We start from the raw sequence: 17,419 nt of genomic DNA, 5'->3' as shown, positions 1-17,419 counted from the left end.
TACCGCTAGACACTTGCACCGCTTGTACTACGATATAAATCGCCAGCCTCAGTGCAGCACACCGCAACCGCTTTGGCGCACAAATGAACTCCGAAATGAATGCAGGGCGCATTTCTCATTTGCAGTACAATAATCACCACAGTAGCGTTTTCCCATTTCCCAGGTATAAACCTTTTATTTTAGGCAAAATTGCTTGTTTTGACACGAATGTTTGTTCCGCCTTGTTTAAACTTCAAGTTTCCGAGCCATCATAGCCTCACTCTAACGCAGGCGCTGGCGCAACATTAAAGAAGAAAGAGAAATCCGGGCCAAGTGCCTACGGGGTACTCAAGATTTAAGTGCTGACGAGGCTCCCGCATTCGACTGTGCATTGGCGACTCAAAACCCATAACTCCTTGTCATGCTCTATCTTGAGCAATCGAGAGCAACAATGCGTCCCTCCAAACTAAATTCTTATTATTCGCTTTTCACAAAAACTTGGTGGTTGATGCAGTGTACCTGGCCCTGCCATCTTCGAAGAGAGTGGGACCCCCCCATGTGGTAGAGAACATTATAAAAAGCATGTGTTTTCCATTCTGAAAGACGCCTACAGCGCCTTGAACTTGCGCGGGCCCGTTTTAATCAAGCATAAATTCGAGCGCAAATGCATTTCACTTCTTTTTTCGAAAGCGTCGCATAGAAGAGCAAAATCACCTAATCAAGATTAACCCACGGTACCTGAATTGTGATGTTTTCTGATGTAGCATAAAAAAGAAATAAGTATTATCTGGTACTTACGAACGCATCAATTCGCAACTTGATTCCGTGGTTTTTACCCACTACATTTATTGTAAACTCAAGCACAACTAATATTACAGACACTGAATTCTAGTACGGCGCCATACGAAGTATGAAATCTTCAAAATATGTTGGCTCTACAGAAACTATATAAACAGGATACTTCTTTGCGATTTCTCTCAAGCTATTTAAGCACTGCCAAAAAATAATTTTCTTTTTTTGCGGAACTCCAAGGGAAATATCGCAGATGATGAGCGAAATAGTTTCTCTCGCACTTATTATTGGCCCTAAACAACCGAAATGAAAAATGCATTGTTCTCCTCAAATACGTCTAGCGGTAGCTTCGCAGTCAGGGAATGCACATGCTAAGTAGAACCACAATTTCTTACAGACTACGCCTACGGCTCCAAAGTTAATCGGTTAAGAAAGGACGCACGAGGTGCAAACGTCGGCACAAGCTTTTTCCGTGAACCGTGACATTCGAAGAGCTTCTTTTTTAATTTTTTTTTAACTTTGTGTCCTTCTGGCCCGTCGGGCATGGACGACTGAGTGGTGTTTCGACTTTTCTTTGCCGCACACACTGGTCGATTCTAGGTCTTTCAAAGACGTTCTCACCATCTAAACAGTTCCCAAAAGTTAGCCTTCAGGCTACGTCGTGACAGCTCGCCGCTGACGCCTTCTCTCCTCCTTGAATGTCGACGCTTGCTTTGTCCTAGATTAGATCGATATATTTACAATTTCTGAAAAGCTATCACATCTTTTTTTTTTAAACTGCGTTTCTTGGTCTGTTTTGGAACTTCGCGTCCCGAACGAGTACTCCCTTCGCGGCATAAGCGAGTCATTTCTCGGAGGTTGCGCCGGGGAAAGCATCTGAGGAGTCGAAACTGAAACAAGCCCAAGCGGGAAGACGAGAGCCATTGCACATTCCTATCACGTCTTTGAGGCGTGCGAGCTACCTCTTGAAAACTTCCTCACGTCGGGAGGCTACACCAGCTGACGTCGTGCTTCATATCGCTGTTGTCGGATTCAACAGTGAGCGCGTCCCACGCGACCTTTTTTGTAAATTTGTGCACTGGTGATGGAAATGGACCTCGAGAGAAGTGATGCCGAAACAATATCCGCGTAATGTGGGTGCAAAAGAATGGCCGTCCTCTGGCAGCAATGGCCGTCCTCTGGCAGCAAAGCGTCGATTTCTTCCATATTTAAACCCCCGTTTCGATGCAAACAGCGCAGTTCACTAGTCGCCTTCGCTGAAAGAACGAACCCGGTTTGCACAGTGGCTCGATTTCTTGTTTTTTTTTCTGAATCTCGAGTTTGAAAACAAAGTTTTCTACAACGTGCATCTAGGTGTAACGAAGTATTCCGGCGCCATGTCAAATATTTACCATGATGTAAATAGCCGTCCGCATAAAATGTAGTCTTGCAGAATAGGTAGGTTTAAACCGACATGTGCTTTGCGCACAAGATTGTTGGTACATATAGGAAACGACAAAAAATTTTCAGATGCAAAAGCAGTATCGCAACTACTTCTTCTTTTTGCCGAGTCTTCTAAAGAAGTATTGTTCGTGGGTGCACAGGAAAGGCAAACACTTGATAGATCCGTTAAAACCGTCTAGGGAAGCTTCAAATGTACTATGTCAACGCACCCGCTAATGCGTCATATGTGTTAAGAAAAGTATATATTCTAGTCGCATTGCTTTAATTTTAACCAGACTTTAACTTTAAACAGACTGCAGAACCACGCTGGTCTAGAATTCTGCATCGAGGAACCAAGCTCACGAGAACATCCACTGTTCCTCGACTATTTTTACAAATACCCCAATGAATCAACGCACATCCTCTCGATAGGATAAAAAATGAATGGCAACTTGAAAAAGCGATCGCCAGCGCGGAAATCTGTAAACATATGGACTGTTATTCCCGTTATTTATTGTAGTGGCACTTACGCACTTAGCAAACATTTATCTTGTCCGTATACGTAGGAGTGAATAAATATTTTTCGCATGTCATTTAAAGCGTAGAGGAAGGGCACAAAAAAAAAAAGAAGTGCAAGACGATTGCTGTATCCGGGAATTGAGTCGATGTTCAGGTCGTGGTGTAATATTTTCGTCGATGTTCGGGATGTGTCCCGGCGCCATATTCTATCATTCATTGATTACTTGTGAAGCATACTGTTTCTGGCAGACAATTTTGCTTCATCTGCAGTAATGTTCTTTTACCGTACATTTCACGTGCTTGTTGAAGAAAGCATTCGTGTGTTGCAGACTCACGGTCGTCTCTTCAAAGCTGAAATTCACAAATCTTTTCGTTCATAAAAGCTGTTTGCCACTGGCCATTCGCCTTCGCCATTGACATGTCCAATATCGCAATTGGCTGACATCTGTTCTGATAAACAGTTCTAGCATCACAACTTTTTGTGAGTAGAGGCTCTGGTCTTAAGTTACAAATGGGTGCCCGCAGTTGAGATATTATTGGTCACTGAAGTCAAACAACCGCTGCAGAAATGCTTCCACAAAGCCGCAAGAAAAACACTTGCTCTTGCTGCCAAGAAAGCGATGCTTTTCTTACAAATTGTCACCACGTAGTCCGCTTGTCAACGCATGTGAAAGCGAAACGCCTGATATCGCGATCCAGAGTGGATACCTCTATGCATGTCCTAGCATTTCTGCGGATTTATTTTTCTTTCTTTTTTCGCATGTTGTGGCGTCGGCTTAAATGGATGAAACGTCAAGACAGTCTTTTTACGCAAGATGACTACCGATTAGTGCAGCCACATTAGCCGATGGGAAACGCGTGCAACGCCGTGCCGATTATCTATTCTAAGGCTCTCTGCTCTTAACATGTCTGTTATTGCGCCCAAATGTAGCCGCTGTGATACGAGTGGAGGAAACAGTCTCTGTAAAAGTTGAGTTACATGTAATCGATAAAGCGATTGAGTGACTTCTGTTCTTGCGCGCGTTCATAAATTTCTCCGTTAAGCCCCTTGGGAACAGCAAATATCTTGGTTGTCCACGCACTCGTTTACACTTTGAGTTACTGGTGAGTTATACAGCCACCAGTTGTGTCAAGGTACTTCGGAACCAAATCACCTGGCCTTGTGGCAGACATTGTTGCGGACCCCCAACTGGGGCGTTGCCCTGTTAACACGACTAGGTGCGCACCATGGATTACGTTTTCTAATAAACTTTAGACTACACTTGAAAATAGGGGGAAACAGAAAGTGTGGTTGCGGCGCTCGTGATTGCATGCAATTGCTTTGGCAGTAAAAAACGACGCGCTTTGCCGCAAGGCACCAAGGATATGCTGTGACGTGCCATACCATGTGCCCACTGTCATCGGGCATTTCATTGGCTGTAGCTGGGGCGAATAAAGATGTGCAGGCAAGCCACACCAATCGCTTGATTGATTCCGCTAGAAATAGGTCGACACTTGTGAAAAGTATTTTCAAAGGGCAATCATGAAAGGCGACCGGCCATTACAAGTAGTTCCATGAGAATACAATTACGGGGACCACGAGGTAACAGAACTTTGAGTAAATGAGAATGTTCGCTTTTCGTAAATGCCTAAAATATGGCAACCAGCCCAACGCTACAGCGATGATTACTGAGAAGCTAGTGCGTGTTTTTATTTATTTATTGCGTTGAATATGACATTAAAGCATGCACGAACGTGTGGACAATGTGCTAAGCGAACATTGTTCATCTATCAAGCAATACGCCAGCCATTTTTCTTTGGCTATGGTCATTACGGTAAAGCCTGCTTCACACATTTCTGAATTCTGTAGTGTACTGAGCGAAACGTACACCAGAGTAAGGTGCGGGGAAAAAAGGAAAGACATGAAAGGAAAGAGCGCTGCCCTCTCCTCGTGTATCTTGCTTTTTTCCCATCATAAGAAACCAACAGATAAATGAAACCAAGGACAACATAGGGGAAAGTACTTCTACTTACTAGTAGAATTGAAGAAATTACAAATTAATGGAAATGAAAGTAGATGAAAAAAAAGAACAACCTGCCGCAGGTGGGGAACGATCCCAGACGTCTTCGCAATACGTGTGCGATGCTGTAACCAGTTGAGCTACAGCTGCGCCGTTTTCCCAACCACTTTCTTGTGTATTTATGTTTTGCTACTAGAATTAACCCTGGGAGTGTTAGCCAGTGCCACCACTCACAAACCTTAGCGGCGGATGTGGAACGTCCTTTCTGCAGCAGGCGCCACGATTACGGGATCTTATTGAGTGGAAGCGACTGGTCAATAAACCCACACATGTGACCTGAAGGCATCACTGTTGCCAGATTCGAGACGCTCTTTGTGTAATGAACGAAAAAAAAGCGGGTTACCGAAGAGCCAGATTTATATTAATAATATTATAAGAAGCTAACAAACAATGACGGTAATCACTTTCATTTCCATTAATTTATGATTTTTTTAATTCCATTTGTAAGTACAAGTAATTTTCCCTATGCTGTCCTTGGTGTCATTGTTTACGATATGATTAATAAAAATCTTACGACACGATTAATAAAAATTGTGCCTCTCAGCAACTCGCTTTCTTCTCGTGCCTTTTACCCCGCAAGTTGCAGTGTACATTTCGTGCAGTATACTATAGAATTCAGTATGAACCAACTAGTCTGCAAAAAAGTACCTCTTCAGCGCGATTCTCAATGTTCCTTTACGCATGCTAACTGCTTCGTGTTTGCTAACACGCATTCGTAGCCTGATGTAGCTCCTATCGAACCATGCCGGAGAGGTGCTACGCACATTGATGGTCGATGCCGGACTGCGGAACGATCTCAGCCGTACAACGTTTGTCGCCCGTTCATCCAGCTGAACCCTGAAGTTGTAGGCTCTGACACTCAGTAAATATTTATTCTCAGCAGCGTCAATACGTCTTTAATAAGCTCTTCGAACGGAAAGCGGAGCCGGCGTTGAGCTCTCGCGTGCGCCTACGCCGGGGATATTTTCAATGTACGCCGTAAGAAAGCAATTAAATACTTGCGATGGATGTCTTCGGAGAAAATAAAACACGTCGCGCTTTCCGAGATATTAGCCGGATTCTTCAGAATATTATGGAACTAGGGGACGTATCTTGAGACATGGTGCAGACTATGTATTACTATAACGAAACACTTTGATACGACTTGCTGCCTCTAACAAATTTAGGCAGACAGGTCAGAGGTATCTTCGGCCGCAGATCTTCGCAAAGTATTAGTGCTACAGCTAGGTCGTAGATAAGTGCAAGTTTTATCTGCGAAAAAAAAAACTTTCTTCTGGCGCTACCACGTTTTCAGAACTGTGGAGTAAATAAGAGACTATGCATATTTCTTTAATTTTGTTCGCAGTCACCCACTTCAGGTCTAAGCAGACCATGGTGGACTTACCAAATGCAATTGGGCGATATTCAAACATGTGCCCATATGTCTAGACTCATCTTTACAAATACGTTGGATACTAACTGCATGGCCGAGGAGCAAACTAGGCAAAACTTGCACAGTGAAAGTGCCGTAATTTTCACACCAGTCCAAATTGTACAACTTTTCCTCGGCTCTAAATTTGAAGGTTAGGTAGCCTAGTACCAATTTGACCGATTTGCAGAGATTTATTTCAGCACATGCTCTTGTGTCACGGTACTTGAAAATGTTAATGGTGAAATAAATAAAGGAAGAACTAGAGAAAACGGTAACTGTTCAGTTTTGAGAAAGAACATACCGAATTTAGGAGATGCAGAAACCACATCTCTTGCTTTCTTTTTTCACTTACGCCTTCTCACAAGGCAAGCTTCTTGCGAATTGGCTCCAAAGAAGTGCATCAAGCAAAGTATTCACGTATGCTAAAGGGATCCTAAGAAAAGACTCCGGTCACTTTCGAAACAGATAAATCACCAACGCTGGAACTCCTTTTCCTTTTACAAAGATATGTCTAGTCCTGTGCCCCAAAAACATCTTGCTCTAGCCTAAATTTCTTGAATCTACAAGCCATGATTTAAATCCGTGTGCAGAGGCCTGCACTTAACTACGTACAGTCTTTCAGGCATTGAGCTTTTGTTATCGGGCGCTATCATATGCCCAGTGGCACGTCTGTCCAACCTGTAGATGGCACACCACGCAAATGATAGCCCTAAGAAGTCTACTCAATTAAATGGGCACGACGGGTAAACACAAAATATAAGGAAACCAGAACACAAATATAGTAAACTTCAAGAATAGTTTGGCGTGTGCGGCGAAAGGTAGGAGCAACGGGGGCAGCGACGGCTGATTAAGAAATTGAAAATGCGTGAAAAAAAAAATATTTTCTAGAGTGTTTTGACATAACCTCATCACTGATGGCGTCATTACATAAGTTGGATCATTTTGTGGCTACTTTTTGGATTTGTGGAGTCTGTTTTACGCTGAAAAATATTACAAGGCACTGTAGGCAAAAAGCGGGTAATTCCCTTTTCGAAACGCATGAAGCTCACTTCTTATTTGACAGTCAACGACTCACACGTACACAGCTATCCCAGCCAGCCACTTCGGGAACTCTAATGCGGTGCCCGCTATCTCTCCATTGGCACTGTTTTCTAATATACCTAACACACAAACGCGGTGAAAAAGACACGGTCACAAAATTCTATTACGTCAATCGAACTTCACATAACAGCCTCTTTCTCCGTGGTCTCATCAATAAAGGTCGTCGTGTAAACACGTTGCTGCACTCACCCATCTCGTCGATCTTGGGCGTCAGTGCCAGAGTGATGCCGATTAGTAGCAGGGCGATGGTGAGGATGACCGCACTCACGGTCACCACTATCATCTCGGCTTTCTTGTCACGCTTGCCGCCTCCTTCCTGGCTGTCCTCGTCGTCGTCGTCCTCACCGGGCTTCCGCTTCCGCTTTCTCTTGTTCCTGCGCTTCCGGCCATCCTTGTCGGGTGGTGCCAATCCGGACCAGGCACCCTCGGAGCGCGCTGTGGCCACGGTGTCGCACTCGGACGCGAAGTCGTCGTCGACCTCGACCACGAGCCTGCTGCTCTGGCAGCGACTCGCCATTGGCTCATCCGACCGGGACGACCGGCTGTGGGTCGAGGAGTGGCGGTGGTGGTGGTGCTTGCGCTGCCGCCGCTTGTGGCGATGCTTGTGGTGGCGACGTGGCTGGCTGTCGCTGCGCGACAGCTCGCCTTCTTCGAGGGCGGACGACCCCGATGCGTCCTGTCCCAACCAGGCCGCGACGCGGCTGTCTCTGTCGGTGGCGTCGTCCGTCCCGTCGCAGTCGGTGATCACGATGCGGCACTCGTCTCCCTTCGGCACCCTTGCTTTGGCGTTGCCCGCACTCGGCATTCTGACGTCGACGACGTTTGGGCACTCTTCGGTAGCTTTGACGACCGGAGAGCTCATCGCTCCCCGATACGACTGAACGCCGCTTTGCCGCGGGGCGAACTTCGGCTCAGCTTCTCCTCGGAGAGCGTTTGGTCAATCGACGTGGTCGTTCGGCGGCAATGTCATAAAACTTCGGTTTCGGTCGCCGTCGCGGTCTCTAAGTGGAGGCCACACTCGTTGTTTGGTAACTGCTCAATGCGAGGATGCAGGTCACGTCCTGGTGCAATGGCTGAAGACGGCAGCACTGAAACAGCCTCTTTGAGCAGCATGTTCGAGGCCCACCATCGGAGTGCCCCCGCGCCACTTTTCAATCGATGATCATTAAAACCACCCTGCCGCGCCTCCAGTCCCTCTCGAGCGTCGATTAGGCTGATTGACTCAAAGTTCCTCCCGCGAAGAATAACAGCACCAGTTCTGTTATCCACCGGTCTACCTGATAGCGCCACCCGGAGGGGCCCTAATTGTCGTTTCAAGCGGTGGCGACACTTCGGTGAACGCTCTCTCTCGTGTCAGTCACGTTATGTCCCAAGCGCGCGGTACAGTACCCTTGATGGCCCGTTTTCTTGTTTGCGCTTTCCTCTGTTCGCTCGCTATCTTTCGTGCCTTTGTTTGAAAAAGGTATTGGCGAAAATGAGCTCGTTACTAGGCAATTATGAGCGATTTTCACTGGAAAAAAAAAACTTGAAGCATACTTTAGGAAAGTATTTCCTACGGCTTATTTTTATTCCTCTGCTGACTGATCCAAGCAACGTTTCTTTATTTTTTTAAAGCTGCGCCTATCCTCGTTAAGTTACCAACATAATCGCAAAGTCAATATTGCCTTCCTAATCTACTCGCTGATTCGAGTCGCTGTTTCCATCGTGAGTGCCGAGTATTACCTAAGTGATAACAGGCCCATATTTCCTTTATGCGACATGTATCGTTTTTCGCTTAACTGCATCGTATATGCAGTATGCTTTATCATTCATGGCTACTGCATGGCCATACTGATGATGTGCTGATAAATTCGCTTTGTCGATTTCTCCCGGGTAATCGTGTCTCTTTTCCTTAAGCCAGAAAAATGAGTTGCTTAGCCCACTTCTTCCAAGTTTATCCTAATACAAAACAAGAAGTAAAGTATAAGGTAGTAAAAAAGGCAAGTCAAGCAGCTGAGCTTCCTTTTTCCTGTTCCTGCTTCCTGTCGTGAACGATTCGCGGCTGTTATTCGTCTTGATTACGGCTACCTGTGCCTTCTTCTTCGAACCCCGCCTTGGACGGCGGGATACTTTTGCAGCCCTGTTTGCTTATTTCCTATAGCGCGCTCTGTATCGTATCGCTTAAATCACTGTATCTTAATTCCCGCACCCTGCTTGGTTTCTGCAAGAACAGTGCTATGCTCCGAATACAAGTGTACTTCGTATACGGGTATTTACTTTAGATTGCAAGAACAGTTATGTCTTTCCGTGACCAGATAATCTTAGCAAGCAGTGATCCCTGCTTGGCAAAAGCATCTGTTTGAGTGCCCTCTGCCTTTCTTCCTTAAGCGAAATTTGTTCGAAAATTAACTTTTTTTTCAGTGCAATACTAATGATAGTTTGTACAACAAAAGCAACCGCTGCTGAGACTCTGACAAACGGTGCAGAAAGGAACTGTCGCTAGGTGTCGACTGCGCAGCTAGCGACCGAGTACATTTTCCTAGTATCTGCGAAACAAACTACACTCAAAAGCACTTGCAATAAATATGGTCTCAATTCCTTTGTTTCCTTTTCCCGGTAAAGTGCTCGCAAGACTTGTTTTGTTGTACCCGCAAAACTCGACACACTCGTTTTTTACGTGAGCATATGGAATAAACACAAACGGGGACGGAAGAAAATAACCTGTAATATAGTCAGCAACACGTTCAATGAAACCTTCAAACGCTAAAAAGGGTAAAAGAACGAGGCGCTCCGACCTCCGCTCTTATCGATTTCATCAGGTCGCTGGACATTCGTGCTCTTCCTTATCTTTTCTTTTTATCTAAGTAGATTTTACGAGCATCCACTTGGTTCTCCTGCCAACCTGGCTCTCTCCTGTTTTCGTGTGCCTTTCTACTTTTCACTGGCACGAGCAGAGTCAGGCACTCGCCTCGGTTTGCGATCGTAAATCGCTCAGACCACAGCAGCCTCTGGCGCAGGCCGGCTTGGCTACGACTTCGAGCAGTAACACCCTTGCGCTCTCCGTACAAATGTCTTAGCCCGTTTCCTATACGACGTTTCCTCTGTATTGTTAGTGTGAATGACAGTAGTTGTTATCTATAAAAAAATAATGAAAGAAGAAGCAAATCGCTTTTCTGCTGTATGTCCTCCTGCAGATTGTAATCACATATAGATTAACGTGCTCAGTGTCCAGTCAATACTCTCCTAGTTCCAGGCTCTTATCAAGTGCCTCTCCTTATTTGCCCTATAGCTTGCTTTCTACTTGCAGCTCGTCTTTCCTACTGTCGAGAAAGAATATACGTAATTGAAAATGATGACCTGTCGCACTTAACTACCAAATGAACGGGCTTGGCGAAACGCTGGCTGAACTTGAGAGCGCGAATCGGAGAGCGCAGAAACAACTTTCGCAGGCAATAAATTCGCCTTAAAAGTAAACTGTGCTACAGTTGCAGTGATCACACTAAGATTACCCGCTAGTTCAGTCAAAATGGGTTTCCTTCAACTGGAGGCATCTATCTCTATGTACTCTTCAACAACGTATGGTCTCAAGCGGATAACAGGATGGGCAATATTCCCAAGAGAGCAATATTTCAATACATCTAACTTCGTGCGCGAGGCGAACAATGGCTACACATCAATGGCGACGCTAAGCCAGACACGCACTAAAGAAGTTTAAAAGCTGATTGAAGAATTTAAATCCGTCTTAGGAGGCCTTCTTTTTTTTTTCAAGATATCCTTCTCCAGTGGCTTCAAGTATGCCGAAACGCGGAACTTTGTGTATTGGATGGCTGGGATGAGATCCCCCGGCTTGCCTCCTTTTTTTTGCACAACAAAGGCTGCTGCGCGCTTAGCTGCACATCTATGGCGCTTGGGACTTGCAAGATTGGCGTTCTTCGCCCGCCCCCTTAACTCCAGTGAACACTCCCCCCTTAACTCCAGTGAACGATAGTCGAGCGAGGCGAGAAGGCTTGGGCTTCGCAAGCTGAACGTCGCTTCGTAGCCCGCCTGCCTCGTCCTCTGGGGCCGGCCGGATGGAGCGATAAAACGTGTCGTTTACCTCGAAGCACTCTCCAGCACGCGCACGTGGGGCCGTCGCGCACGGATGCACCAGCACAGAGCGGCACACTGCACACGGCACGCACAGAGCAACGCACTCACGAGTAGCAGCAGTTCGGAAAAAAGCACCAAGCACAACCACGATGCGCACACGTCAGTTCACTGGCGAGAGGATGTCTCTTCCTTCTTTTTTTCGCTCAGTTTTATGCTTTGGCAATCTCTCACTGTTCATTCGCAAACTGGTCTCGTCGCTTGAACGTCGGGTAACGTAGAGAGTGGTTCCAATGCACTGTTTCCGTTTCGATCACCTGGCTACGCACAAAAAGGACACAATATGTTTCTTCTCCCAGGTCGTTTTTTCTTCCTGTTTAAGAATAGTTGTCTTTGGGAAACACAAAACAGTATCACGTAGTTAGAGTGCGTTCTTTGGGCGTTAGTTTAGGTCGTTGCTACCCGGAGGTTACCGGAGGTCACGTGAGCCAAATCTTCCATTATTTGTTTTTAGGGCTGCATGGGTGAACAAATATCTGCGTGGACTATCTGACTACGTCGAGAAACTTCTCCTATTGCGAAGCAATCCTTTGCTGCCTCAAGCACAATGGAAGCTGCGTGTTTCAGAAACAAGTTGCACAACTTAATTCGGCAGCAAATGGTGGACCATTTGTGCTTTAAGTGTGGCTATAGTTCTGCTCATTGTTTTGAGCGCAAATATTGAGCTTATTAGCGATGGAACCGCTGAAGGAGTGCCCGAATGATTCCTCATTTACGTTTCAAATACTTTCTGGTGCGCTGAAGCTTTATATTAGCCTGAAAAAAGTAGCCATACAGCGAGACTACAGGACTGAAAGACCAATAAAAGGTTTGAGCTGATGTACGAATCTGTCATACTGAGCTGGAATAAGATCGGAGTACCAATAACAAATGTCCATCAAACCTTGTCACGACTCTGACTGCACAACAGCGACTGCGACAAACCTTTCACTGAAACTCAAGATAAAGACAAATTGCAGCTGACGCACTTTTGCCCTTTCTTACCAGAGTCTGTTGAAAGCAGGCGGTGTTCGATAGCGAGCGAAGTGCAGCTGTTACTAACGACTTCTCGGCAACAGGTTGGCCGACAAAATTAATCTTCAGTCACTGCCAGAGCTAAAAATGCCTTTTAATATATTTCGCGACGAAAATGTTTTTTCTACCTCGAAGTACAGTTGGTCAGCAAACATTCCTTTCAGGCCTTCTAAATCGGCTCTACACGCTTCAACCTTAAAGCAGAGAAGTCGACTGAATGCTAGCCTTTCATGTATAGTGTTAATCAACGCCCTATAGATACAGGCCAGCGCTGACAGGTCAAAGAACAAACCGTTCAGACATATTACACGGAAGCTAGGACAGAGCAAGGTAGAAGAAGGTCTCTATAAAGGGCTATCGATTACGCTGGGCTGAATTCTCAGAGTTTCAGAGAGAAGCCGTCGACTAAAACGTGCCCCCGCAAGTGAGCGTTGAGCACGTTCTCTCAATACCGTGGTGATTAAGAGCACTGGGGACACAAGTGTGCTGTCCAGTCTTTGCCGAGAAACCAGAGCCAATGTGTCAAAAAGGTAGCTTCAACACTGGAGCACAGTCCACACACTGTAACACATAGAGGCCAACAACGTGCCCTGTTTTGTTGGCTTCACCTTAAAGGCTACAGTTTGCCTTAAGAGTAATGTATGATTGAAATGTGCAGCATTGAACACGTGAGATACTGTCATATGCTCCAGCGAAGCGCTGACACAATAAGTTCTCCAGCAGGCACGTCTAGTGGCGCCGAAGACGCTTGACACCACTTGCTTGCAATGCTTCGTTGGTTTCAAACACAAGCTACTTCACGCACAACACTCACTGATGCATCAACCCGTTGTCGGTTACTCCATGGACCGTCGCACACTTGAGCAACTTTTCTGGATGCCAGGTTCTCTTTAGAAAATCTGAAAGAGTGGGGATGCGAACGCCAACACGACTTTCGGTTCTAGTCAGCATTGAAGGTGGAGAATATTTGGTGCACTAAAATGTATTGACAATGAGCAATGCATAATTTTTGGCCACCACACCTTGTTACGGAGACTTCAGCTGGCGCTTAGGACGTGGTACGCTGCTACCTGCGGGCGATGTCGTTCAGAAAGAAACCCTGCCTCGAAGTGGCAACAATGAGCTGGTTTCTCTGAAGTGTCTTTTTTAAAACCTTTCCTGTGCGCACAACACCACAGTTGTTTCTTGGGAGTGAGACCTCAGAAAATTTACTCAGTTGTGACCTGCTGTCTGTAACGCTTCCTTATGCACTGGCACGCCGGAGGTCGCATAATTTAGCAATTTTCCCAGTACTGATGGGCGTAAGGCCAAAAAGATGGCGTCGGGATCTTGGTTTCGCCAGCAGCCCTTTCAGACGTAGTATGGCACACTCCCTCTGGCTGTCGAAGAAATCCGTGACACGGCTGAAGTTCTCGGGAGCTCTTAGGTCTTCAACAAGAGATTCTGCCACGAGGTGAAGTCTGGAGCCATATTCCGGCATTCATATCACGTGCTTTCAGACACTCATTCCTGTAGTCAGTGCAACTGAAGCTGCAGCCTAAATTGCCTACAATGCCCGTGGCTACCTAGTATGAGGGGACGCAACAACATGCGCTCGAGAGCTGCGTTTCCGTGGCAGCTCTAGATGCTCTTTTGCTCAGTCAGGCCGGCAGCAGACTCGAACGGAGCCGCAGCCCAAGTCTTCAGCGGATTGCCGGGTATCCAAGCTGGTGAGATGCTCCGAGATGCGGTCGGAAGGTGCATTCCGCACTCCTTGCTTCCAGCGAGGCGCGCGCGCGCGCTCCGACAGGCAGGTGAGCGCGCCGAGCCGCGAGTGGCAGCGCAGCGTCCGCGCGCGCGCCGTGCGTGCGTCGAGACCGAAGCGGGGTTCGTTCGGCAAGTGCGCGGGCCCGGGGCCCGAGCGCGCGCGCGTTCGAATCGATCCCGCCGGGAAGAGGAGCGGGCGAGCGCTGCCGCAGCCCGAGCCGCTCGACGGCTTGGCTGGCTGGCTGGCTGCTGCTGCTGCTGCCGCTCCGAAGGCCTCTGTTGCGCTCCCGGTGCTCGGTGGTCCCATCTGACGCAAGAGGAGGAGAAGCAGCAGCACAGGTGCGTGCTCGTCTGGAAACTGCGCGCGACGTGGCCGGTCACTCTACATTCTAAACATAGCCTCGAAAGTACACAGCGCGGACTGCGCCACCGGATGCATCGCTTATTCTCCGTTGACCAGTGATAAAAGGAACCTGAATTCTACTGACAAATAGAGATGGGTAAATACTCGAAATGACATGGAAATTCAATAGTCATTGCTACTGGATTCGCAGTCGTTTCGAGAATTCACTCTTCGAAGTAGCCGAATCTTCGTTTTTGCTCAAATATAAGGGACGTAGCAACAGTTATTGAAGTTTCAGGGATGAGAGCTCAATGCATGTGGGGACTATTCCGGATGATTCGGCTACACTCAAGTCGCGGTTGTTGCGTGGAAGCATTATTTCCAGACTAAACGCCCTCGCCAGATAACTAATGTTGGATGTTGCCCAGTCATTCAATAAGAATGTCTCGCTTTGAGTCAGCCTGCCACATCGTTAATGTGTCAGGTGCGCCACATTTGCATCAAGTTAAGACGATGCGAGGGCCTGTAGTACTACACTGAGTTAGTTCATCGAACACATTTTACGTTCGCCTGTTAACGTTATGTTGTCTTGTTCCATTACCGTCATTGCCACGGTACATCTGATAACTGAAAGCAGCCGTATATCACTGACAAGCTGCAGAGATGACCTGACGTCCAGTTGTGAACGGAATGAAGTGAAAGTATAAAATCTTGTAAAGAAATTTTAGCAAGTGGAATTCATAGACAGCAGTGAATTCAATTCTCGGCCGCTGCAGCCGCATTCCTATTGGCGTGAAGTGCAAAAACAATCGAACCGTGTGATCGGGGTGCCCGTTAAAAAAAACAGAGGTGGTCAAAATTACTCAGGTTATCTTTGCTACGGCGTCCTTACGCCACTTTTTAGTTCCAGGACGTTGAGCTTTACAATTTAAAAGCGCATTTCTAACATATAAGTGATAGTGTAGTCCTAAAACATAATATCGGGAACTTAACCGAAAACGGAAGAACAAGGATAACGGCATTGATATTGGTCGCCTCTCTGCGATTCTAAAGCATTACCTGTATCTTATGGATTCGTTTGCAGGTGTTGCATGCAATAAAGCATTGCAAGAAATACATTAATTGATACGCCAAACATTTAACTCCTTACTGCGCTTTAACTCTTTAGCTCAGTGTTTTTTAGCCGCGAGCCTAACAACAACGCTGTTGCTGAACTTCCTCGCGTGAGTGGACAACCAATTGATGGCATCGCATTTGATCAGCGGGGAATAAAAGCACTATCAGAAAGATTGAAGTCTTCTAAAGAAATAAGGCGGGGCGGATTGTCATGTGTCCAACTACTCCTATGCGCACAAAGTGTGGCAAGAAACCTTTGCATTATTTTTACGAAGTCTTTGCAAGAAAGCATATAACCAGATTACCGGAAAATGGTAGATACGATGCTTGTGCAGAAATTTGAGCCTCGAGATTCGCGTTTGAATTACCATCCCATAACTCTAACAACTCAGCGCTTCTTGCAAAATTTTTGAGCATGGCATTTTTGGTAATACTGGGCGCCATTTAGATCGTATCCATTTAGAGTGCGATTTCGTGCGTATTTTCTTTGCCAAGCCCTCAACAACGTGGTTTCCGTATCAGTTTTTCTTGTTGAACACAAGAAGTTTTTCTTGTCAGAACTCGTGCATTATTTATCAAATGCCCTAGACAAATATTACTAGAGTGAATGTTTATCATTAGATTTCAAGAAAAGCCTATTATGTTGTTCCTCGTGCACTACTCCTTCAGAAATTAAGTAGGTATATTATAAGCGATGACATCATTAAATGGGCGGACGAATACTTCAACTCGAGACGTCAAAGTGTTGTGTTGAATGCTGTTGCATCAAGTTAATGTTGACATGTCGTCAGGTTTTTCCCCAGGGTTCGGTTTTGGGACCTTTTTGTTCTTATTATACATGAACGGCATATGTCATCATCATCAGCAGCAGCAGCCTGGTTACGCCCACTGCAGGGCAAAGGCCTCTCCCATACTTCTCGAACAACCCCGGTCATGGACTAATTGTGGCCATGCCGTCCCTGCAAACTTCTTAATCTCATCCGCCCATCTAACTTTCTGCCGCCCCCTGCTACGCTTCCCTTCTCTTGGAATCCAGTCCGTAACCCTTAATGACCATCGGTTATCTTCCCTCCTCATTAAATGTCCTGCCCTGGAGAAACCTGGAGGCTTACGAAAAGGGTTCTACTCAAATTGAGGACGACGCGACGTGCTATGGAAAGAAGAATGATAGGTGTAACGTTAAGGGATAAGAAAAGAGCAGATTGGGTGAGGGAACAAACGCGAGTTAATGACATCTTAGTTGAAATCAAGAAAAAGAAATGGGGGGGGGGGGGGGCATGGGCAGAGCGGCATATGTGATGGCATCTTATCGTATATAAGGCTATTGGGAAAGACCATCGATTTGACAAAAATAGTTCACGTATCCTTTACAAGAAAGATGACCCCTCAGAGTTACGCCTGCAATATTAAAGGATCAACTCTCTCGTCCGTGACACACTACAGATACCTTGGCGTACACTTTTCTCATCCTTCCTGGCCCCACGACATTGATTACACAAAACGCAAAGTTTTCGCACACCAGGATTCATGTGTAGAAAAGCAAATATGTTTGCTTTGAATAAAAAAGACAAGCTGCTATATGAGTCAGATCAGTCAGTCAGAGTATATATGGGATCACGTGTTGAAAATTGAGGTAGGCAAGTCGGAAAGCATGCAAAACTAGACTGTGAGATCTATGTTTGCTGATTACTCCCCATACTTTGCGTCTCTAGCGCTACAGAAAGCATCAGCTTAGCGACACTGCAAGAACGCCGAAGGACATTGGATTAACTTTTTTAGAAAATATTTTAA

The 17,419-nt window shown here is 46.1% G+C and overlaps 1 protein-coding gene across 1 annotated transcript in view; it reads right to left on the bottom strand.

Moving 5' to 3' along the window:
- LOC142583067 (uncharacterized) overlaps positions 1-9,642 on the bottom strand; it is a 99,437-nt gene extending 89,795 nt beyond the window's left edge. Inside the window, exon 1 of the mRNA XM_075693352.1 lies at positions 7,474-9,642. Within this exon, the coding sequence (XP_075549467.1) occupies positions 7,474-8,146 (673 nt within the window). The 5' untranslated portion in view covers positions 8,147-9,642. The remainder of the gene's footprint in view (positions 1-7,473) is intronic.
- Between the last annotated feature and the right edge of the window lie 7,777 nt (positions 9,643-17,419).

This window comes from Dermacentor variabilis, chromosome 5, assembly GCF_050947875.1.
Source record: "Dermacentor variabilis isolate Ectoservices chromosome 5, ASM5094787v1, whole genome shotgun sequence".
NCBI lineage: Eukaryota > Metazoa > Arthropoda > Arachnida > Ixodida > Ixodidae > Dermacentor > Dermacentor variabilis.
The sequence above is the reverse complement of the archived record's forward strand: the minus strand, read 5'-3'. Positions and strand labels throughout refer to the sequence as shown.